This window comes from Capricornis sumatraensis, chromosome 1 (genome assembly GCF_032405125.1).
Source record: "Capricornis sumatraensis isolate serow.1 chromosome 1, serow.2, whole genome shotgun sequence".
NCBI classification, from domain to species: Eukaryota; Metazoa; Chordata; class Mammalia; order Artiodactyla; family Bovidae; genus Capricornis; species Capricornis sumatraensis.
In genome coordinates this window covers 200,566,231-200,590,484 of record NC_091069.1, presented here as the reverse complement: position 1 = coordinate 200,590,484, position 24,254 = coordinate 200,566,231, and the positions used below count along the sequence as shown (strand labels likewise).

Here is a 24,254-nt window from a genome sequence, read left to right as displayed (position 1 = left end):
AATTTTATGTCTTGATTTGGCTTAACAGTAACATACTGCTTGGCAAAGGAATGACCTTGAAACATCCTGATATTCATACAGAGCCCAGACCTTAAGTGTTTATATTAATTCAAACATTGATACTCTAATGTGTTATACCTTAGGCATAGCTGACAATTCAGTTCTAAAAGGTTCTGTGTTTTAAGGAATTTAGTGTTTGAGATTTTCATTTATATTCACCCATAGAGTAGCTTTCCTGAAAATGCAAATATTCAAATTTGTCTCAGAGTTTCAAAAATAAAACAAAAGCAGATGTAATCATTGATCGGTTAAATCAATGACAGTTACCAAGGAGAGTCAAAGTCTTTCAGAACGAATGAGATGCTTTGAGAATGGCTTATTGAAACAAGGGGGTGCACAGAAGGAAGGGACTTTTTCCCAGAAAAAATTTTGTTGTTTTAGTTGCTAAATTGTGTCCAGAAAAAGATAAGTGGAATAAAACAAGAAAAAAGGTGAATGCAGAGAAGGAGGATAGGAATGGCCAAAATGATTAAATAGCAGTGAACTGAAAGACACTATCAGAGGTTAAGCAAGAGAGAGGCAAAGCTGAGAATTAGCTGTGAGGGAGAAAATTCATATTGTATCAATAAACAGACTGATACAACCAATTGTTTTATTTAGTCCTAAAAGGCATATGTAATACACAATAGCTCTGAAATCTAATGTGTCATTTAGTGCAGTGTTTTAAGAGCAAAGATGAAAACATTTGGAGCACATATTATGTTATTTAATCTGTTTCTCACAATATTACATGTGTTGTTAAGTTGCTAAGTCATGTCCAACTCTTTGTGACCCCATGGACTGAAGCATGCCAGGCTCCTCTGTCCTTCACTATCTCCTGGAGTTTGCTCAAATTTATGTGCATTGAGTCAGTGATGCTATCTAACCATCTCATCCTCTATCACTGTCTTCCCCTTTAGCTTTTCAGTCCTTCCCAGCATTGAGGTCTTTTCCAATGAATTGGCTCTTCCTATCAAGTGGCCAAAGTATTGGAGTTTCAGCTTTCGCATCAGCCTTTCCAGTGAATATTCAGCATTGATTTCCTCCAGGATTAACTGATTTGATCTCCTTGCATTCCAGGGTACTATCAAGAGTCTTCTTCAGCACCACAGTTCAAAAGCATCAGTTCTTCAATGCTCAGCCTTCTTTATGGTTTCTCACATCTGTATATGACTACTGGAAAAACCATAACTTTGACTGTATGGACCTTTGTTGGCAAAGTAATGTCTCTGCTTTTAAATACGCTGTCTATGTAGTTTTTCTTCCTAGGGGAAAGCATGTTTTAATTTCATGGTGGCAGTCACTGTCTGCACTGATTTTGGGACCTAAGAAAGTAACATGACGCTAAATAACATTTCAAAATGTAGAGCAGACCAGATTTGTTGTAGATGATAAGTAAACTAAAGCTAATGAACTCTCTAAGATAACATTGTTTTCTAACAGTGGTCTGCTGTTTAACATAGTTTAACAATGGACTAAAATCTTACCCCAACTGGCCTTGGACAAAATTTGGTATGGGACAGAGTTCTTATGCTAGTAGAAGGAAGCTCAGCCTTTATTGCTGAGAAATTAAACTCTAATATCCATTTAGAGCTGGAGAGAGGACTCAATCTGGGCTTTAAATCTGATGGTATGGCCCACAGTCTTCTCTGGGCTCCTGATCAATTCATCAGATGATGAGGTTGTCAAATGACTAATTTGTTAAATTTATAAATATGCTTATTTATTAAGATGGCTTATTTATTTTATTTTTTGAAAACAAAGTCTTTTTAAAACTCTGTATTCTGGTTCATATTTTAAAAAAATTATTGTGATATAATTGATTTATGATGATGTGTTAGTTTCAGGTATCGGAAAAGGCGATGGCACCCCACTCCAGTACTCTTGCCTGGAAAATCCCGTGGACAGAGGAGCCTGGTAGGCTGTGGTCCATGGGGTCGCGAAGAGTCGGACATGACTGAGCAACTTCCCTTTCACTTTTCACTTTCATGCATTGGAGAAGGAAATGGCAACCCACTCCAGTGTTCTTGCCTGGAGAATCCCAGGGATGGGTGAGCCTGGTGGGCTGCCATCTATGGGGTCACACAGAGTCGGACATGACTGAAGTGACTTAGCAGCAGCAGCAGTTAGTTTCAGGTACACAACAAAGTCAATCTGTTATAGAGTTACCCACACATTTTTAGATTCTTTTCCTGTATAGGCCATTGCAGGGTATTGAGTAGAGTTCTCTGTGCTATACAGTAGGTCCTTATTAAGTGTCTATTTTATATATAGTAGTGTGTATAGGTCAATCCCTAGCTTCCAGTTTATTCCCCACCCTCTTACCCTGCAGTAATCATAAATTTATTTTCTACATCTTTAATTCTGTTTCATTTTGGTAGATAAGTTCATTTATAGACTTTTTTAATAAAGATTCCACATATAAATGATATCATTTGATATCCTAAGACAGTTTAACTTTTTAGAAAATTTATAATAATCCTTTAGGAGCCGGGTCTCCATTCTGGGGCCTATGATTTTTCTCTGTTCTCAGTCTCCCCTCTGTGAAATACACAACCCAGATTGTACTGTGTTGCCCATTGTCCATTTCCTCTATTTTGGCTTTTTCTAGCTTCAGGAGGTAAAGTAAAAAGCTGTTAAGATCATCTCATTAAATACAAGTTGTTGTAAATGCTATAAATACTTAAAAGTACATTTTATCACATAGGCAGATTTGGTCACTCTTCAGAAATTGGGGAATGAATCCTAAAAATGATAAAATGTTTTAAAAAATGACTTTCAAAGCAGAAAGAAATTAGTTTAAATTGTTAAACTTCCAAATTAAAATTTTGGTTATGTTACTTAGAATAAACAGTCATAGAGTATTCAAGAATAGTAGAGTAATATCATACACACAAGAATATATCTTTAAGAATCAATCATTCTATAACCTTAGTTTTTGAAGGACTGAAAATTTTCAAAAATTAAAAAGGTTTGCTAAATGTATTCATGAGGAATATATACATATAAATGTATTCATATTAATATTAATTAGTCAATAAGATTATTTCTTAGAGTAAGGTTTTAGTAAACTTTAAATTTGGTGAATTCTGCAAATTGGTCACTTGGCCAATTGATTCTTCATTGAATTGCATTTTCATGAATGGGATTACTTAAACTTTCTTAAGTAAGTTTAAGGAAGCCACCAGGCTTCCCTGGTGGCTCAGAGGTTAAAGCATCTGCCTGGAATGCTGGCAACCTGGGTTCGATCCATGGGTTGGGAAGATCCCCTGGAGAAGGAAATGGCAACCCGCTCCAGTACTCTTGCCTGGAGAATCCCACGGAGGGAGGAGCCTGGTAGGCTACAGTCCACGGGGTCGCAAAGAGTTGGACATGACTGAGCGACTTCACTTCACTTCAAACTTTCTGATGACACTGTGTTTGAAAAACTAGTTAATAATTGCCAACATTCAAAAGTCAAGAAATTTCTTGGAAAGCTCTGAAATATTATACTATTTCTTGGAGACTCAAAAATCTACAACATTTGATTATTGTATCCTATATTTCTATATAGCAACATTAACTGGACTTGAATAAGTTTACTCCTTTCAGAAGGGCTGGTGGTAGGGTGACTATGTGGCCAGTGTGCTCTTGACAGTCCTGATTTATGCCTGTTTCCCTGTTATAATTCTTAAAAGTGCCCACTTTCACTATCACAACGTTCAGCCTGAAAGATGAATTGTATGGTGACTCTAGTTAGTGAGCTCCAGTTTTCTGTATTTTACATAACATCTTTTTATCTTATAATTGGTCCCCTTCACACATCATCTGCATGGGCTTTGTAAGCATTTGAATGTATTATTCCTGCTCTAGTCTCCCCTGATCTAATTCATGTATGAGGAAACACATAGCTAATTCTTCCTTAGTGATGGATAAAGAGACTTTGCTGTGTTTTTCTCCCTTACTGTTACCTTCTGTTTGCTGCCCCTTAAACAACACGGTCTTCAACATTCTGTGCAATGTCATCTGTTTTTTGCCCCATAAATCTTCATTATAGGAGGCATGATTCTATCATACGACTTTACCACTAAGTACACACTCTTGTATCTCTTTTTCAACCAGGGTTGTACCAACCGTTTCATGTAATATTGCCTTACTGATGAAGCTAAGTGGTTATTAACCACAAACTCAAAAACTAGCTAATTTAATTTGTAAACCCCAAATTTGGTTGGTGCCAAGTGCTATGCTAGCTGATGAATATATAGAGATGTACTAATTAATATTATCAAAAGTCATTAGTTCTCTTCATAATATAGTCAGTCTTGACTTTTGTTTCCTTTTTCACATCTCTATATGTAGTTTCTTGTTTTATCTTTCTTATGAAGGTAAGTCAAATTGCGTGTGTGTTGGAGGAGGGACAGATTTTAGCAGGGACATTCTGCTTCAACACACACTTTTATAGGCACAGAAACAGAAATGTAAAAGGGCTAAGCTGCTGACTATTTCAAGTAGGCCTCACAGATTTACTGTTTCTTGGGTAATTACAGTAATCTCAATTTAGATTTATGGTATAAAAATGTGATTTCATCAATTTAACTAGTGTCAAGTATCTTCTTTGGCCACCTGATGCGAAGAGCCAATTCATTGGAAAAGATCCTGATGCTGGGAAAGATTGAGGGCAGGAGGAGAAGGGGGTAACAATGGATGAGATGGTTGGATGGCATCATCAAACCAATGGATATGAGTCTGATCTAAACCTGGGAGTTAGTGAAGGACTGGGAGGCCTAGAGTCTTACAGTCTACAGGGTCCCAAAGAGTCAGAACAACTGAGCAACTGAAAAACAACAACAAGGTACCTTTTTGAGGGTGACTATCATTTCTGCAAAACCTAAATCAAAAATAAATGTCCTTATTTTTATTCTGCTTTCTACCATTTATTTATGCTAGCTCTTTCTCCTGGTAGGATGTTTCTGAAAAGATATTGACCAATAAAATAAAAGGGCCTTCCCATTGTTATAAGCCTGACTGATAACCTCTATTCAGTTACATTTCCTATAGGCTCTCTAATTGAGAATCTGAGATTTTGTGAAACTGTCTTAGATATATTTTTTGGTCTATTCATTAGGAATTCCTTCCTGAGTAGAGCTGGTTAGGCTTTAGCTTACTTCAGTTCACTTCAGTTGCTCAGTCGTATTCAACTTTTTGTAACCCCGTGGACTGCACTACGCCAGGCTTCCCTGTCCATCACCAACTCCCAGAGCTTACTCAAACTCATGTCCATTGAGTCGGTGATGCCATCCAACCATCTCATTCTCTGTCGTCCACTTCTCCTCCCTCCTTCAATCATTCCCAGCATCAGGTCTTTTCCAGTGAGTGAGTTCTTTGCATCAGGTGGCCAAGTATTGGAGTTTCAGCTGCAGCATCAGTCCTTCCAATGAATATTCGGCACTGATTTCCTTTAGGATGGACTGGTTGGATCTGCTTGCTGTCCAAGGGACTCTCAAGAGTCTTCTCCAACACCACAGTTCAAAAGCATCAATTCTTCAGCACTCAGCTTTCTTTACAGTCCAACTCTCACATCCATACACGACTACTGGAGAAACCATAGCTTAGACTAGATGGACCTTTATTGGCAAAGTAATGTCTCTGCTTTTTAATATTATATCTAGGTTGGTCATAGCTTTTCTTCCAAGGATCAAGCATCTTTTAATTTCATGGCTGCAATCACCATCTGCAGTGATTTTGGAGCCCAGAAAAATAAAGTCTGTCACTGTTTCCATTGTTTCCCCATCTATTTGCCATGAAGTGATGGGACCAGATTCTATGATCTTAGTTTTCTGAATGTTGAGCTTTAAGCCAACTTTTTCACTCTCCTCTTTCACTTTCATCAAGAGGCTCTTTAGTTCTTCTTAACTTTCTGCCATAAGGGTGGTACCATCTGCATATCTGAGGTTATTGATATTTCTCCCAGCAATCTTGATTCCAGCTTGTGCTTCATCCAGTCCAGCATTTCTCATGATGTGCTCTGCATATAAGTTTAATAAGCAGGGTGACAATATACAGCCTTGACGTACTCCTTTCCTGAGCTGGAACCAGTCTGTTGTTCCAAGTCCAGTTCTAACTGTTGCTTCTTGACCTGCATACAGATTTCTCAAGAGGCAGGTCAGCTGGTCTGGTACTCCCATCTCTTTCAGAATTTTCCACAGTTTGTTGTGACCCACACAGTCAAAGGCTTTGGCATAGTCAATAAAGCAGAAATAGATGTATTTTTGGAACTCTCTCACTTTTTCCATGATCCAGTGGATGTTGGCAATTTGATCTCTGGTTCCTCTGCCTTTTCTAAAACCAGCTTGAACATCTGGAAGTTCATGGTTTATGTATTGTTGAAGCCTGGCTTGGAGTAATTTGTGCATTACTTTGCTAGCATGTGAGATGAGTGCAATTGTATGATAGTTTGAACATTCTTTGGCATTGCCTTTCTTTGGGATTGGAATGAAAACTGACCTTTTCCATTCCTGTGGCTACTGTTGAGTTTTCCAAATTTGCTGGCATATTGCATGAAGTACTTTCACAGCATCATCTTTTAGGATTTGAGACAGCTCAACTGGAATTCCATCACCTCCACTAGTTTTGTTCATAGTGATGCTTCCTAAGGCCCACTTGACTTCTCATTCCAGGATTTTTGGCTCTAGGTGAGTGATTACACCATTGTGATTATCTGGCTCTGATGATCTTTTTTGTACAGTTCTTCTGTGTATTCTTGACACTTCATCTTAATATCTTCTGCTTCTGTTAGGTCCATAACCATTTCTGTCCTTTATTGTGCCCATCTTTGCATGAAATGTTCCCTTGGTATCTCTAATTTTCTTGAAGAGATCTCTAATTTTTCCCATTCTATTGTCTTCCTCTATTTCTTTGCATTGATCACTAAAGAAGGCTTTCTTATCTCTTCTTGCTATTCTTTGGAACTCTGCATTCAGATGCTTATATCTTTCCTTTTCTCCTTTGTGTTTTGCTTCTCGTCTTTTTACAGGTATTTGTAAGCCCTCCTTAGACAACCATTTTGCCTTTTTGCATTTCTCTTTTTTGGGGGGGAGATGATCTTGATCACTGCCTCCTGTACAATGTCATAACCTCCATCCATAGTTCTTCAGGCACTCTGTATCAGATCTAATCCTTGAATTTATTTGTCAGTTCCACTGTATAATCACAAGGTATTTGATTTAGGTCATACCTGAATGGTTAGGCTTAGAAAATTTTAAATATTCCATTTCCTAGGGACTAGTTATAAATACACTATCTTGGACCAGATGGGAGATGACCTACTTGACTGGGAATCATGGTTTTAAGACTTACTATGTTACATGCTAATGGCCTTCTTTTGTATTTGCTTGGTGCCTTTCAACCTCAGAAGCATGCCTACTTGGCTCCTTAGAGAAAATACCTTGATGTGTGGGCTTTTTCAATGGGTTTTCATATAATGTGTTTGTAAGAGCCCTGAACCAAAACTACCTAAGTATCCAAGCAATTAATCGATATGTGTGAATGCTTAATATATTGATTTGTATTATTGTTTTATACTGGAAATCAAATAGTTAAGAGACACTAAGATATTCATGTTCTTGGGTCATATTATTCTTTCCCTAGAGGGGAAAAAAGGATGATCAATACTCTATATTGAGGACTATAATTGCCAAGGAAACCAAGATGAAAAATACTTGAATCTGAAATTAATTGTATCTGCTTCTCTGTTGGAAAGTCCATAGTATAGCCAACAGTTATGAGGAAACTTCTCAAGGAGTCTTGTCAAGTTAGCCATCAAATGGTATGAAACAGATGCACTTATTACACTGCAGGGATATACATGTCAAGGGAAATGGATGTTTCACACCAATATTGCATGTAGGTACTGACAAATTCCTAATTTTCTAGTTCTCATTGTTTGTTCATTTGTTTTAGGAACCATAAAGAATTTTTATCACTAGTGTAACTCGAATGGTTAGGTTTGATACAATTAAGTTATAGTCAATGATCTACTGGTGTCTGGCTCTCCCCCAAACTCCAAAATCATGGATTTGAAGCATTTGCCAATTTACATAGTATACATTCTCCCAGCAAAGCTAATTTCTTTTACAGTAAACAACTGGCTCTCCTAATGTTCCTGAATATTTAACAATGGGCTCTCTAGAGTCTGTACGATTTAACCTAAGTGTATTACTAGCAGGTTTAACTAGTTGCAATCTAGTTCTGAAGTTGCATCTAGCTTTCGCCTGTTATTTTTTGATTAGATTCAGAAAACATATTAATGAACTACCTCTTAAAGAAAATTATTTACAGACAACCATACTGTATCTGTTTATGCTAAACTGATTAGCTTTGTTTGTAGTTAATGACTTTTACAGACAAAAGGAAGCTTACTATCATCTCTTAAATACCCTTTCATTCACATAGTATGTGTGGGCAGAAAATAAGCCATGGGGATAACTCAGTAAACAAAATAAAATTAGAAGAAGTTATATGTGGGTAATATAAGACAAAACATTTAGAAAATGAGTATAAGGAAAAATAGAATGTATAAATGAGATTGATAGAGACATATTTTGAATTTTAAAAGAGGACATTACCACATAGATAAATAGATAGTGTGGCTTATCTATTGTGGTTGACTGCGAATAGAGTATTGTGATTAATTCAGTCTTCCATGTTCATCATTTAATTGAGTTCAAGTAATACCTGCTGTTGCTGCTAGGTTGCTTCAGTCGTGTCTGACTCTGTATGACCCCATAGATGGCAGCCCAGCAGGCTCCCCCATCCTTGGGATTCTTCAGACAAGAACACTGGAGTGGGTTTCCATTTAATACCTAGGACTGTCTTATAGAATGCATGTCAAACTCATAGTATCAATTTTATGAAATCATTTTATTACTATTTTTATTATTTATTATTTAAATTTCTTAAAGTTTTCATTTTCTAAGAAAGTGTTATTTATAAATGTTATAGAGATAGTAGCCACCAGCAACCTAGGCTCCCCATTCCTATTACTATGGATTTCTCTCTAGGAGTTATGTTTGGAATGTATGTAGAAACCACTCACACTTTACTGATAAAATCCTTGGATGGTAAATTGGCTGGGTAAGAAACAATAGATACCTATACATTAGGAGATGAAGAAAATTCTTTGAGAGAATTTATTAAAGGGAAGGGGAGTCTAATATGATAATCTTAACTCAGGGATAAAAAGCCTTCATTGTCACAGGTGCAAAGAAATTCTGAGTGTAGCATGGAGGCTGTTACACAAGTCTTGTAATTCTTTGCTATAAGTCTAGGTTCTGGGGATGAGAATATCAGGAGCTGCTTCACTAGGTTTTTATGAAACATATTGCAGGTCCAAGAGACAATACTTTAGGACACCTCTTAAAATGCTTGGTGTTATAACTTAGACCATCTTTTCTAGAAATGGGCTGCTGAGATCCTTTTCATGTGGTTGGATTTTATTTCTAGAACTCAAGAAAGAGATAGTCACAAAATTGTGTCATTACAACTAGGATCAGGAATGTACTTGAGAGCAAGAGGTCAAGTTCATTTCTAATCTTCCCTGGAAGTTTTCCCATCATTATCAGTGACCTCATGGCTGGAAAGTTTGAATTTTCCCAAGAGCTATGAACACAGAGTGGCTTTAATTAAAGAAAAAGATAGTCAATAATTGTTGGTTTGACATTTATAAGACAATAATTCTGGTAAAATCATATTCCATGAGAGAAATGGAAAGTTCTATTATGCTATTACCAGAAGCTGAGAATGAAATTAATTTAACTTGAAATAAATCTTCACAAAAGTTATAATAAACATACCGGGCAGCTTCTGAATATCTCTCCAGACATCTAAACACTGTTGCCTGACGAAGATGATTTCGGAAATAGGCAGGGTTTAAAACAATGCTCCTGAAAAGATAAAAGAAATGCAAATGTTATTAAGCTCTTAAAAGTCAATTTCCAGAAGTGTATAGGAATGAAATAACAATCATCCAATTTTACATACATCTATTTTAAAAGATACTAGGAAATGGATGATTTTTTCTTCCTGTAATTGTCAGTTAAGACAAATAAACAAGCATTATTGAAAATTAAGTTTGCATGATAAAAGCAATTTTATTTATAACACTGGCTAACTTTTATAGCTATAACAATGACAAAGAATTTGGATCTAACTTTTATTACATATAAGACATGGTATTATTTTATTTGTCATGTGCTAATAAATTAGGCAAAAATCTCAGATTGTGGTATATCTACCCATAATGAAGAAGGAGATTGTTAGCTGCTGGATTTCATGTAAAAGAGAGGAACTGGAATAGGTGACTTGTTCGTTTGCAATCCATGTTGGGTTCTGTGCCTTCTCCCAGTTGGACAATTGTAGTGAAATGGTAGGAACCCTGACCATTGGCTAAGGATTCTGGTCCTCACCTTGCCACTTTTGGTAAAGCCTTTGTTTACTTTGGGTTTACATTTTCTTTTGCTGAAATATCAAGGCTTGATTTTGGATAAGATTATCTATCCTTGCTTGCTGATTCTTCCATTATCTCACAGAGTTTTGGAGTCACAATCCAAGCTCAGATGAGATGATGATCACTCCACAGCTGCCTTCTTTCCCTAGAGATAAACTGGTAGCTCTTCTTTTCCCTTGCTTCACTGAGAGCCAGGAACTGTTCAAAGCTATTGATATAATGAGGTGACCTAGACAGATGAAGAGCACAACTCATCACCAAATGAGGAGAGAGCCATTAGTGAAAGTTTGAGGGATAGCTTATAACAGAATGTGTTGTGTTTATGGATGTAAGACACATAATGTTACAGAACCAACACAGGATTATTAAGCAATTTTGTGTGTGTGTGTGCCTGCTTTTACAAGTTGATGAGAATCACTTAGAATTAGTCTATTAATGAAGGAAGTGATTCTTGATCTTTTTTTTTTTTTTGGAGAGGTTCACAAAGCTTTTCGAGAGTTAAAGCTGTGAACCTCTGTCTAAAAAAATGCACATAAACATGGTTGCTTAAATTCAGGGAATTCATGTGATCCTTTAAGGCCATTCATGAGCTCCGGATTGAGAAAAACATACAGACAAGAATAATCCCATTCCCAGAAACATTGCTTATGGAAAGAATAAAATAAAAAAGCTGCATCTATCTGAACCACATAGAGCCATAGAATTATATAATGATGAGGTGAATTGACTGACTAGTTTAGCTCGCTTTAAATACAAGTGAATAGAATCCAGAGAGACTAAGGGACTCTTCTAAAATCTGGTTGCAATGCTGCTTCAAGTTTATTATTATGTTTCTCATCTCCAGCCTCAGCACTTCTTCGTAAGTTATCTTACTCCTTCTCTGCGATGATTTCTGAATTAAAGAAGCCTGGGTTAATAAAGTTTTACTACATTCTATGACTAGAAATTTGTACAAATAAATACATTAATCCGCAAGAACACAGACCATTTGCTTTAGTGATTTCTGATTAAGCTGTTGGAAATTTAAAGCCTATTCCATGAGTTTATTCCATATCAACACTGAACTATTAATAAGTTAAGTTGCTCAGTCGTGTCTGACTCTTTGCGACCCCATGGACTGTAGCCCACCAGGCTTCTCCGTCCATGGGATTCTCCAGGCAAGAATACTGGAGTCGGTTGCCATTTCCTTCTCCAGGGGATCTTCCCAACCCAGGGATCGCACCCAGGTCTCCTGTATTAGAGGCAGACGCTTTAACCTCTGAGCCATGAAGCCTCCTATTAATATCTAGTACTAATACTTTATATTAATTCAGAAAAAGGTATGTTAATGAAATATGTTTGTAAATTTTATCCCTGTAAGAGTAATCTTGTAAAACTAGGTCAGAGTGAAAAGAGAAGTGCTCTGTCTAGGGGCCTGGGTCTTCCAACTCTGACCAGAAACTTTTCTTTCACAACATGGCTAATTCTTTCCTCTTACTTGGTAATATTTATTCACGTAAGCATTTTTAGTAAATATCTGCAAATATGATGAGACAAAATCCTTATGAATGAACATATATTTTTTTCCTTTGTTATCTTTTTGCCCATGATGCAGCAATTTGGTTTTACTGAGCTATTCTTCAAGAATCTTGCTATGCCAGATGTGTTCTTTTCATTAAAATGGATTAGACTGGAGAGAAGCATGGGGTGTGGTGGACAGGAGGAGTAGTGATGAGAGAAGGGTTTAGTAAAATAGAGGGCTAAAGGAGAGGAGGAGTCACTGAAGTGGTTTTGGAAGAGATTTTTGTGCGTAGTGAGATAAACATTGTTTCAGTGTAATTTTTAAAAAGAACAGGTTTCTTTAAGAATTTCTTATAATTACAAGTCCTTTTTATGGTGTTGAAGAAATACAGTAGAGGACATGAGTTTGGAAGTCACTGTTGCTAAACTGGACTAGGTTCTTCTAAACTGTACAACATCCTACACTGAGCAATGTGAATCATTGCTTCATAAGAGGGACCAAGAGGTCTAGGACCTAGTCTACCCTGAAGGTGACGGTACTTACAAAAGAAGTTTAGAAATTTGGGATGAGATATTATTTGGCCATTTATTATTTTTGGCTTCTTTATAATTATTGCAGCATTCACTGTGTGCTTCTGATGTGCACTGTTAGTTATTTGGCAAGGAAATGCTAGTAGTGATTGTAAAGCCTACTTTTTACATTTTATTGCTTTATTTGATGCTTTCTATAATGCCCTTTTAAAGATGTATTTTATGTTGTATATAACTTGCAGAGGAAATATTGGTTTATCTTTTAAAAAGTTCTTAATCATTCATCATTTGATGCCATTTGGGGACCTATGGGAGGCTGTCTATGACTGAAATGTACAATCTGACTGGGACTGTAATGAAAATAAATCGACTCTACAGTTATAATCAGAGACAGATCTCTATGCTGATTGGTTTGATTTTAAAAGAGAGGAAATAGCTATGACTTAGTTATGTTGATAGGGGTTATGGTAAAAATAAGAATCATGTTAGAATGGCTAAGTTATGGAAGTCATTGAATTTTTGTCAGAGGAATGAAGACAGTGTTAGTAATGAGACAGTCAGTTCCTAGATAGCTTGATAAGAAGTCAGGAGGAGAGAGGGGTCTGGAATTCTCAAGGAGGAGGAAAGGACAAACCTCTTTTTTTTTTTTATCTCTCTACATTCCTTAGTCTTAGTCACATAAAACACTTTTTTTTTTTTTTAAAAGCAATGATTACACAACAAACAACACAGTTTAAACTCTGTACTAAGGATTATATAACAACAATTTATCCTGCTTGCGGACAGTTTCTCCTTCCTGAAAACTTTCTGGCTAATCCTGTTATCTTTTTTGCCTTTTCAAAAACTGTTCATGGGGTTCTCAAGGCAAGAATACTGAAGTGGTTTGTCATTCCCTTCTCCAGTGGACCTCCAGAACTCTCCATCATGACCCATCCATCTTGTGTGGCCCTACATGGCATGGCTCATAGCTTCATTGAGTTAGACAAGGCTGTGGTCCATGTGATTAGATTGGTTAGTTTTCAGACTGTCTGCCCTCTGATGGAGAAGGATAAGAAGCTTATGGAAGCATCCTGATGGGATAGATTGACTGAGGGTGAAACTGGGTCTTGTTCTGATGGGTGGGGCCATGCTCAGTAAATGTTAAATTCAATTTTCTGTTGATGGGTTGAGCTGTGTTCCCTCCTTCCTATTTACCTGGGACCAAACTATGGTGGAGGTAATGAAGATAATGGTGACCTCTCTCAAAAGTTCTCATGCATGTACGGCTACACTCAGTGCCCCCAACCCTGCAGCAGGCCACCACTGACCCATTCCTCCACCGGAGACTCCCAGACACCCACAGGCAAGTCCGGCACAGTCTCTTGTGGCACTGCTGCTTCTTTCTCCTGGGTCCTGGTGCCCAAGGTTCTGTTGTGCCCTCCAAGAGTCTGTTTCCCAGTATGATTTCCCAGTCCATATCCCATGAACAGTATTAAAATGCCAAAAGATAGGACACTGAAAGATGAACTTCCCAGGTTGGTAGGTGCCCAATATGTTACTGGAGATCAGTGGAGAAACAACTCCAGAAAGAATGAAGAGACAGAGCCAAAGCAAAAACAACACCCAGTTGTGGATGTGACTGGTGATGGAAGCAAAGTCCGATGCTGTAAAGAGCAATATTGCATAGGAACCTGGAACGTTAGGTACATGAATCAGTGCAAATTGAAAGTGGTCAACAGGAGATGGCAAGAGTGAACGCTGATATTTTAGGAATCAGCAAACTAAAATGGACTGAAATGGATGAATTTAACTCAGATGACCATTATATCTACTACTGTGGGCAAGAATCCTTAGAAGAAATGGAGTAGCCATCATACTCAACAAAAGAGTCCAAAATGCAGTACTTGGATGCAGTCTCAAAAATGACAGAATGACTCTGTTTGATTCCAAACCAAACCATTCAATGTCACAGTAATCCAAGTCTATGCCCAACCAGTAATGCTGAAGAAGCAGAAGTTGAATGGTTCTATGAATAGCTATAAGACTTTCTAGAAGTAAACCCCCAAAAGATGTCCTTTTCATTATAGGGGACTGGAATGCAAAAGTAGGAGGTCAAGAAACACCTGGAGTAACAGGCAAATTTGGCCTTGGAATGAGGAATGAAGCAGAGCAAAGGCTAATAGAGTTCTGCCAAGAGTATGTACCGGTCATAGTAAACACCCTCTTCCAACAACACAAGAGAAGACTCTACACATGGACATCACCAGATGACCAACAGCAAAATCAGATTGATTATATTCTTTACAGCAAAGATGGAGAAGCTCTATACAGTCAGCAAAAACAAGACCAGAAGCTGACAGTGGTTCAGATCATGAACTCCTTATTGCCAAATTCAGACTTAAATTGAAGAAAGTAGGGAAACCACTAGACCATTCAGGTATGACCTAAATCAAATCCCTAACAATTATACAGTGGAAGTGAGAAATAGATTTAAGGGACTAGATCTGATACACAGAGTACCTGATGAACTATGGATGGAGGTTTGTGACATTGTACAGGAGACAGGGAGTAAGACCATCACCAAGAAAAAGTAATGCAAAAAAAGCAAAATAGCTGTCAGATAAGGCCTTACAAATAGCTGTGAAAAGAAGAAAAGCAAACAGCAAAGGAGAAAAGGAAAGATATAAGCATCTGAATGCAGAGTTCCAAAGAATAGCAAGGAGAGAAAAGAAAGCCTTCCTCAGTGATCAGTACAAAGAAATAGAGGAAAACAATAGAATAGGAAAGACTAGAGGTCTCTTCAAGAAAATTAGAGATACCAAGGGAACATTTCATGCAAATATGGGCTCAGTAAAGGACAGAAATGGTATGGACCTAAAAGAAGCAGATATACTAAGAAGAGGTGGCAAACACAGAAGAACTATGCAAAAAAGATCTTCATGACCCAGATAACTACAAGTGTGATCACTCACCTAGAGCCAGATATCCTGGAATGCAAAGTCAAGTGGGCCTTAGGAAGCATCACTACAAACAAAGCTAGTGGAGGTGATAGAATTCCAGTTGAGCTATTTCAAAACCTAAAAGATGATACTGTAAAAGGGCTTCACTCAATATGTCAGCAAATTTGGAAAACTCAGCAATGGCCACAGGACTGGAAAAGATGAGTTTTCATTCCAAACCCAAAGAAAGGCAATGCCAAAAAAGATTCAAACTACCACAAATTGTGCTCACATCACATGCCAGTGAAGTAATGCTCAAAATTCTCCAAGTAAGGCTTCAGCAATACAAGAACTGTGAATGTCCAGATGTTCAAGCTGGATTTAGAAAAGGCATAAGAAACAGCGATCAAATTGCCAACATCTGTTGGATTATCGAAAAAGCAAGAAAGTTCCAGAAAACATCTATTTCTGCTTTATTGACTATTAGAAAGCCTTTGTGTCAGTTCGGTTCAGTCGCTCAGTTGTGTCTGACTCTTTGCGACCCCATGAACTGCAGCACGCCAGGCATCCCTGTCCATCACCAACTCCCAGAGTCTACCCAAACCGATGTCCATTGAGTAGGTGATGCCATCCAACCATATAATCCTCTGTCATCAGCTTCTCCAGCCCTCAGTCTTTCTCAGCATCAGAGTCTTTTCAAATGAGTCAGCTCTTCGCATCAGATGGCTGAAGTATTGGAGTTTCAGCTTCAACATCAGTCCTTCCAATGAACACCCAGGACTGATCTCCTTTAGGATGGACTGTTTGGATCTCCTTGCAGTCCAAGAGACTCTCAAGAGTCTTCTCCAGCACCACAGTTCAAAAGCCTGAATTATTTGGCGTTATAACTTTAAGACTTAATAAAACAAGTACACACAAATATCAAATAATATCAAACTTAAAAGAAAAGACATGACTACTGGTAAACCATAGCCATGACTAAATGGACCTTTGTTGGCAAAGTGATGTATCTGCTTTTTCATATGCTGTCTAGTTGGTCATAACTTTCCTTCCAAGGAGTAAGAGTCTTTTAATTTCATGGCTTCAATCACCATCTGCAGTGATTTTGGAGCCCCCCAAAATAAAGTCTGCCATTGTTTCCACTGTTTCCCCATCTATTTCCCATGAAGTGATGGGACCAGATGCCATGATCTTCGTTTTCTGAATATTGAGCTTTAAGCCAACTTTTTCACTCTCCTCTTTCACTTTCATCAAGAGGCTTTTTAGTTCCTCTCCACTTTCTGCCATAAGGGTGGTGTCATCTGCATATCTGAGGTTCTTGATATTTCTCCTGGCAATCTTGATTCCAGCTTGTGCTTCTTCCAGCCCAGCATTTCTCATGATGTACTCTGCATATAAGTTAAATAAGCAGGGTGACAATGTACAGCCTTAACATACTCCTTTTCCTATTTGGAACCAGTCTGTTGTTCCATGTCCCATTCTAACCATTGCTTCCTGACCTGTATACAGGTTTCTCAAGAGGCAGGTCAGATGGTCTGGTATTCCCATCTCTTTCAGAATTTTCCACAGTATTTTTGTGACCACACAGTCAAAAGGCTTTGGAATAGTCAATAAAGCAGAAATAGATGTTTTTCTGGAACTCTCCTGCTTTTTCGATGATCCAGTGGATGTTGGCAATTTGATCTCTGATTCCTCTAGCTTTTCTAAAAACAGCTTGAACATCTGATTGAATAACAGACTGGTTCCAAATCAGGAAAGGAGTACGCCAAGGCTGTATATTGTTACCTAGTTTATTTAACTTATATGCAAAGTACATCATGAGAAACGCTGGGCTGGAGGAAGCACAAGCTGGAATCAAGTTTGCCAGGAGAAATATCAATAACCTCAGATATGCAGATGACACCACCCTTATGGCAGAAAGAGAAGAAGAACTAAAGAGCCTCTGATGAAAGTGAAAGAGGAGAGTGAAAAAGTTGGCTTAAAGTTCAACATTCAGAAAACTAAGATCATGGCATCCAGTCCCATCACTTCATGGCAAATAGATGTGGAAACAGTAGAAACAGTGGCAGACTTTATTTTTTTGGGCTCCAAGATCACTGCAGATGGTGATTGAAGCCATGAAATTAAAAGACACTTACTCCTTCTAAGGAAAGTTATGACCAACTTAGACAGCATATGAGAAAACAGAGACATTACTTAGCCAACAAATGTCCGTCTAGTCAAAGCTATTGTTTTCCAGTAGTCATGTCTTTTATTTCAAGTTTCATATTATTTGATGATTGTGTGTACTTGTTTTATTAAGTCTTAAAGTCATAATATTTTTGACCAGTATATGTCTATTTCAATGATTATTAGTTATATCTCAATTCACTTGTCAGATGATTCATATTTTTTCCCAGTGATTTGATATGTCACCTTTATTATATACTAAGTTTGTGTGCACGCTTGGATCAGTGGCTAGACTTTGTACATACAATTTTGATCTGCCCGTTTCTGTGACAGAAACAAATGGTTTTAATTCTTGTCATTAATTTCTGGAAGGGAAAGAACTGCCTAATGGTCTCTGGAAAATATATCTGATATGACATATTTATTCTTTTGATGAACTTTATGATATTCATTTTTTAAGGTTGCAAACACTCCCACATTTAGTGGTTTTCATTTGTGTTAAAGGCATTAAACTAATTTTAGGAAGAACTAAAGAACCTCTTGATGAAAGTGAAAGAGGAGATTGAAAAAGTTGGCTTAAAGCTCAACATTCAGAAAACTAAGCTCATGGCATCTGGTCCCATCACTTCATGGCAAATAGATGGGGAAACAGTGGAAACAGTGTCAGACTTTATTTTTGGAGGCTCCAAAATCACCACAGATGGTGACTGCAGCTATGAAATTAAAAGACGCTTGCTCCTTGGAAGAAAACTTATGACCAACCTAGACAGCATATTAAAAAGCAGAGACATTACCTTAACAACAAAAGTCCATCTAGTCAAGGCTATGGTTTTTCCATTAGTCATGTATGGATGTGAGACTTGGAACATAAAGAAGGCTGAGTGATGAAGAATTGATGCTTTTGAACTGTGGTGTTGGAGAGGACTTTTGAGAGTCCCTTAGACTGCAAGGAGATCCAACCAGTACATCCTAAAGGAAATCAGTTCTGAATATTCATTGGAAGGACTGATGTTGAAGCTGAAACTCCAATACTTTGGCCACCTGATGCAAAGAACTGACTCATCTGAAAAGACCTTGATGCTGGGAAAGATTGGAGGCAGGAGTAGAAGGGGATGACAGAGGATGAAATGGTTGGATGGCATCACCAGCTTGATGGACATGAGTTTGAGTAAACTCCGGGAGTTGGTGTTGGATAGGGAGGCCTGGCGTGCTGCAGTCCATGGGGTCACAAAGAGGCAGACACAACTCAGCTACTGAACTGATCTGAGGAAGAACAGACATTTTTATACTGTTATCTTCCTATCCAGGAACATGACGTTCTCTTCATTCAAATATTATTTTATGTCATCCAGTAATCCTTAACCTTTCTTTTACCTTTTTGTAAAAGAGTTTTTACAGATTTGTTGTTAATTCTAAAGTTTAAAAATTATAGATGTGGATTATACATATTAGTATATGTGTATATGTATACATATCCATATATACACACATAACTACTCAAAGTATGATCATCATCACTTGGAAGATCATTGGAAATATTAAATCTTGATTGCAAATGTACTGAGTCTTCATTTTAGCAAGATCCTCAGGTGATTTATATGTACATTAAAGTTTGAGAAGCACCACAGTTATACATGATAAGGATGGGATTTTATTTCTGTTGTATATCCTAACTTCTAATTGATTTAGAATGTATTTTAAGATTATTAATTTTTGTATCCTTATTTCTTAATATTGCAATAATATAGTTTTATTCACATCATCTGCAAATAATGATGTCTGGTACTGCTTTTCAATATTCATGTTTTTTCTTTTACTGCTTAGGCTAAAATTTTTTAAAAGGAGTTTAAATAAGTGAAGTGATCTAGGGATGCTTCAGTGTTTCATTGATAACTACGATTATGAATTAGTTTGAGAAAAATTATTTTCCAAGAGTTATTATCAGAAGTAAATGCTTACTTTTTTTTTCAAATACCCTTTTGATCTATCAATATGATTGTGGACTTTGTCCATTGACCTTTTGTAGGGCTAACTTGGATTAGTTATCAATTCAAAAAAGTGTTAAATTAATAAACAGAATTGTTGTCATTCAGTCACTCAGTTGTGTTCAACTCTTTGGGACCCCATAGACTGCAGCATGCCAGGACTCCTTGTCCTTCACTATCTCCCGGAGTTTATTCAGACTCATGTTCACTGAGTTGATGATGCCATCCATCCAGCCATCTCATTCTCTATTGTCCCCTTCTCCTCATGCCTTCTATCGTTCCCAGCATCAGGGTGTTTTCTAATGAGATGGCTTTCGCATCAGGTAGCCAAAGTACTGGAGCTTCAGCTTCAGCATCACTACAATAAGGATATATTATTTTTCCAACCACATCAAAAAGTGGCAATGGAGGCAGAATTTCATACTGATTACCGCAGAGACAGATGTGTTTTCCTTCTACATCTCAATCCGAAGCTTGAACTCTGTGAATGAGAACATTAGTTATCACTACTTCCAGGGCTTAAGGCTTTAGACTGGGGATTAGGAAAGCAATTTCTTATTTAGGTAAAGATGCCTAAATTCAGTTGCCTTTACCTTGCTTAATCATTAGTAAATTAGCAGAGTAATCAATGTAAATTAGCAATGACACATCCTCCTGAGTGACAGTCTTCTTAATATCTTAGCAAAGTGCTGACATTCTTTTAGAAATAGTTGGTAGATCTAGAGAATGCCAAGGAAACAAATGAAACATTTTTATTTCCCCAAAGCATGATATCTTTGTGATGATATTTATGTGGGATAATGGCCTCATTCAGTAGATTATAACTTGTTGAACAACTGATCAGTACTGTTGAAGTATAGTCTGGATTGTTATGAAAGAAGTTCAATGGCTTGTCCTTAGCCCTTTTTGTAGACAGTATTTCCATTAGTGACTAGTATTAAGAGATTGAAAGAATGCCTATAATTTTTTCCGATGGCACAGATTATATGTAGCAAAAAATAGTATTACTGATGACAGAGACACAATCTTTAAAAAAATCTTTGTTATGGATTCTAAAAGTCAGTTTTACAAATATAATTATGGCTTGAGTATGGCTATGGGGGAAAAGCCTGAATATTTTAACTAATCACAAGCTGAACACAATAGGACAATATGATAGAGCTACAAAAATGGTATATAAAATTTATGCTAAATGAATCAATGGCATTCTGTTAAAATGATAATGTTTATCATTGATAACAATTGATAAACAGTTCATTTATCACTGAATTGTTCTATAGCCATATAGACACACCTCTGGGAATCATTACCATTTTGGGGTGTGTCTAGAGAGTCCAGTGGATCTATAGAACATAGTATGGGAAGAATATGGAATGAAATTGATATGTTCAGAGAATTAAGTGAGATTAGTGGAGACTAAATAAGTACTTTCAAATAGAAAGACCTGCCATGTGAAAAAGAGAATAATTATTCTATGTAAAAAAGATGAAATCAGGCAAAAGCTAGTATTATAAAGTTACAAATAGTTCAGTTCAACATAAGGAGGGACTTAATAATCAATGATGCAAAAAGCTTTGAGAAGTGTTTCCTTTTACTAGAATCATTTAAGTGATATTTCAAATGCCATCTGTCAGGATGTGTAGAAGAAATTTTTGACTGAGTGGGAGTTAGGCTAAATGACTTTCAAAGATATTTAGACTCTCCTTTCAAGGATATTCAAAAATCTCTTAGAACACATTTTTACAACTTTTAATTACAGTATAGTTGCTTTACCATGTTGAGTTAGTTTCTGCTGTACAGCAAAGGGAATCCGCTATACATTTGCTTATATCCTGTCTTTTTTGGATTTCCTTCTGTTTAAAGGAAATGAGTAAGTTCCCTGTGTTACACAGTAATAGCATGCATTGTTCACTGAGAAGGGTTCCCCCCTACTTCAAGCTAACAAGTTAGCATGCCATAGTTTTATGGGTACTTTTAGAAGTTGTGACCCTCCAAGGCTAGAGACAAGGGGCAGTTCCTTACTCGTAGCAGCAGAAGTAGCCAATCAGTCTTTTGTGGTACTGGTTCCTTGAGTGGCAGTTCCCAGATAGTAAAGCAAAGAAGGCCAAGTGAAGCCTTCACATGCAGTAGGTTGCATTATAGGAGAGGAATCCTGGGCTTAGGGGATATAAGTGTCTTACAATTGACGGCAAGCATGCCTGTTTGTAGGTCTAGTTCAGTTCAGTCGCTCAGTTGTGTCTGACTCTTTGCAACCCCATGAACCGCAGCACGCCAGGCTTCCCTGTCCATCACCAACTCCCGGAGTAGGTCTAGAGGGAGATGCTATTTCATCTTCCAAGGCTGTAAGCAGACTTGACCTCTCTTCCAAGGTTGTTTCCCACATAGTCATCTTTGAAAAGATAGATCAGAGCAGAGGCCAGTCAGTGCCTTGTTTACAAGGCATGCAAAAAGTTAGGAGACCCAAGGAGAATCGTTTCCCTATATAAATAATTTTTGTTCAGATAAGCAAGAAGTATTTGTTGTATTCATACAAAAAAGAATTCATAACAAGCTCTAAAAATTAAAATATCATAGGAAAATCTAAGAATACCTAATATTAAAGAATGAGTGATTACATTATTATCTACCTATTCTGTTTTAGGTAGATTTTAAGGCAGCTTGTAGAATATTTATGAAGTTAAATCAAAGTAAAAGTTACAGAGAATAAAAGGAAAAATAGATAAACTGGAGTATATCAAAATTAGAAACTTCTGTTTATCAAAGGACACTATCAACAGAGTGAAAATGCAAAAGTGAAAAGAGAAAATACTTGCAAATTTTGTATCTGAAAAAGGATCAATATCTAGAATATAAAAGGAGTTTCTAAAACTCAGCAGTGAAGAAACAAAGTCTAATTAAAAACTGAGCAAAGGACTTGAATAATTTCTCCAAAGATAAACAAATGGCCAATAAGCACATGAAAAAGATGCTCAACATCACTGATCATTAAGGAAATGCAAATCAAAACCACAATGAGATACCACCTCATACTTATTAGAATGGCTACTATTAAAAAAAAAAAACAACAGAAAATGACAGATGTTGGCAAGGACATGGAGCTATTAGAAACTTCATGCATGATTTATGGGAATGATGGTGCACCTGCTACGGAAAACAGTATGGCAATTTCTCAAAAATTTAGAAATAGAATTACAGGATGATCCAGCATTTCCACTTCTGTGTATATACCCAAAAGAATTGAAAGCGGTGCTTCAAAGGTGTATCTCCATGTTCATAGCATTGTTATTTGCATAAGCCAAAAGGTGGAAGCAACCTAAGTGTCCATCAGCAGATACGTGGGTTAATACAATACGGTATATACAGACAATGGAATATTAGCCTTAAAAAGGAAAGAAATTCTGACACATGCTTGCAACATGGATGACACTTCAGGTATTATGCTAAGTTAAATATGCTAGTCATAAAAGGTTGCTTCTTATTAATAGAAATTCTTTCACTATGGGCTGTTGGTATAATACAAATCTCAATCTAGTAATCAAAATTCCTGGGTAGAAGAAAGGAATAGGAATCTAAAGGAAACTTAAGCACTAGTGCTGTCACCACAAAAGGATTTAATGAAATCTTACTGGTTGCATCTTACTTATTCACTTGCTTCACTACAAAAGGTTGGTAACTGGAATTACAAGCCAAAATAAAGTATAACAGTCCTCAACATATTGAGATGAATTAAGAAGTCCATGTGTTCACTTTAAATATCTTATATTAACAAATAAGACGGAAAAATAAAATGTCCCAATTTAATTTACATGGGAGAAATGGAACTATTTTATGAAGTATTAGAGCATAAAATCACAGTTAAAGGCGTTGGTTTTTGAAATAAGAAAAGTACAGTAGATTGTTGTCAAATAAAGCATATGGCTCTGCCGAAGCAGTGGCAAAGCATGTTTTTGCAAAAGCATCAAAGTAAATTTAACTCTTTGGGGAAACAACAAGAAGAAATCATTCTCAACTATTTCTTGAGATCTTAGCATGTACATATCACAGCGGAAGAAAACAAATTTAAAGAAGCTATCAGAGTAAGTTGAATATCATCCCTGATTTTTGTTTGCCAAATTACAATTAATTTTATGTACAAAATATTGAATTATGGAATTACTCAAGTGAGCAACAAGGACCTAATTTCTTGACATGACCAACAGTCAATAGGATAAGTACCTTAAAAATTGCTATATGTCATAGTTCCGAAAAATATATATTTAGAAGAGAGATATTATACTGTCTGTACTCTTTATGGAGCTAATAGTTCAGTTCAGTTCATTTCAGTCGCTCAATCGTGTCCAACTCTTTGCAAACCCATGAATTGCAGCATGCCAGGCCTCCCTGTCCATCACCAGCTCCCGGAGTTCACTCAGACTCACGTCTGTTGAGTCAGTGATGCCATCCAGCCATCTCATCCTCTGTCGTTCCCTTCTCCTCCTTCCCCCAATCCCTCCCAGCATCAGAGTCTTTTCCAATGAGTCTGCTCTTCACATGAGGTGGCCATGGTAATGGAGTTTCAGCTTTAGCATCATTCCTTCCAAAGAAATCCCAGGGTTGATCTCCTTCAGAATGGACTGATTTGATCTCCTT

The 24,254-nt window shown here is 37.1% G+C and overlaps 1 protein-coding gene across 1 annotated transcript in view; it reads right to left on the bottom strand.

The window, feature by feature from the left end:
• Positions 1-24,254, bottom strand: part of SPATA16 (spermatogenesis associated 16) — a 382,020-nt gene that overhangs the window by 146,755 nt on the left and 211,011 nt on the right. The window contains 1 exon segment of the mRNA XM_068968836.1: positions 9,870-9,959. Within this exon segment, the coding sequence (XP_068824937.1) occupies positions 9,870-9,959 (90 nt within the window).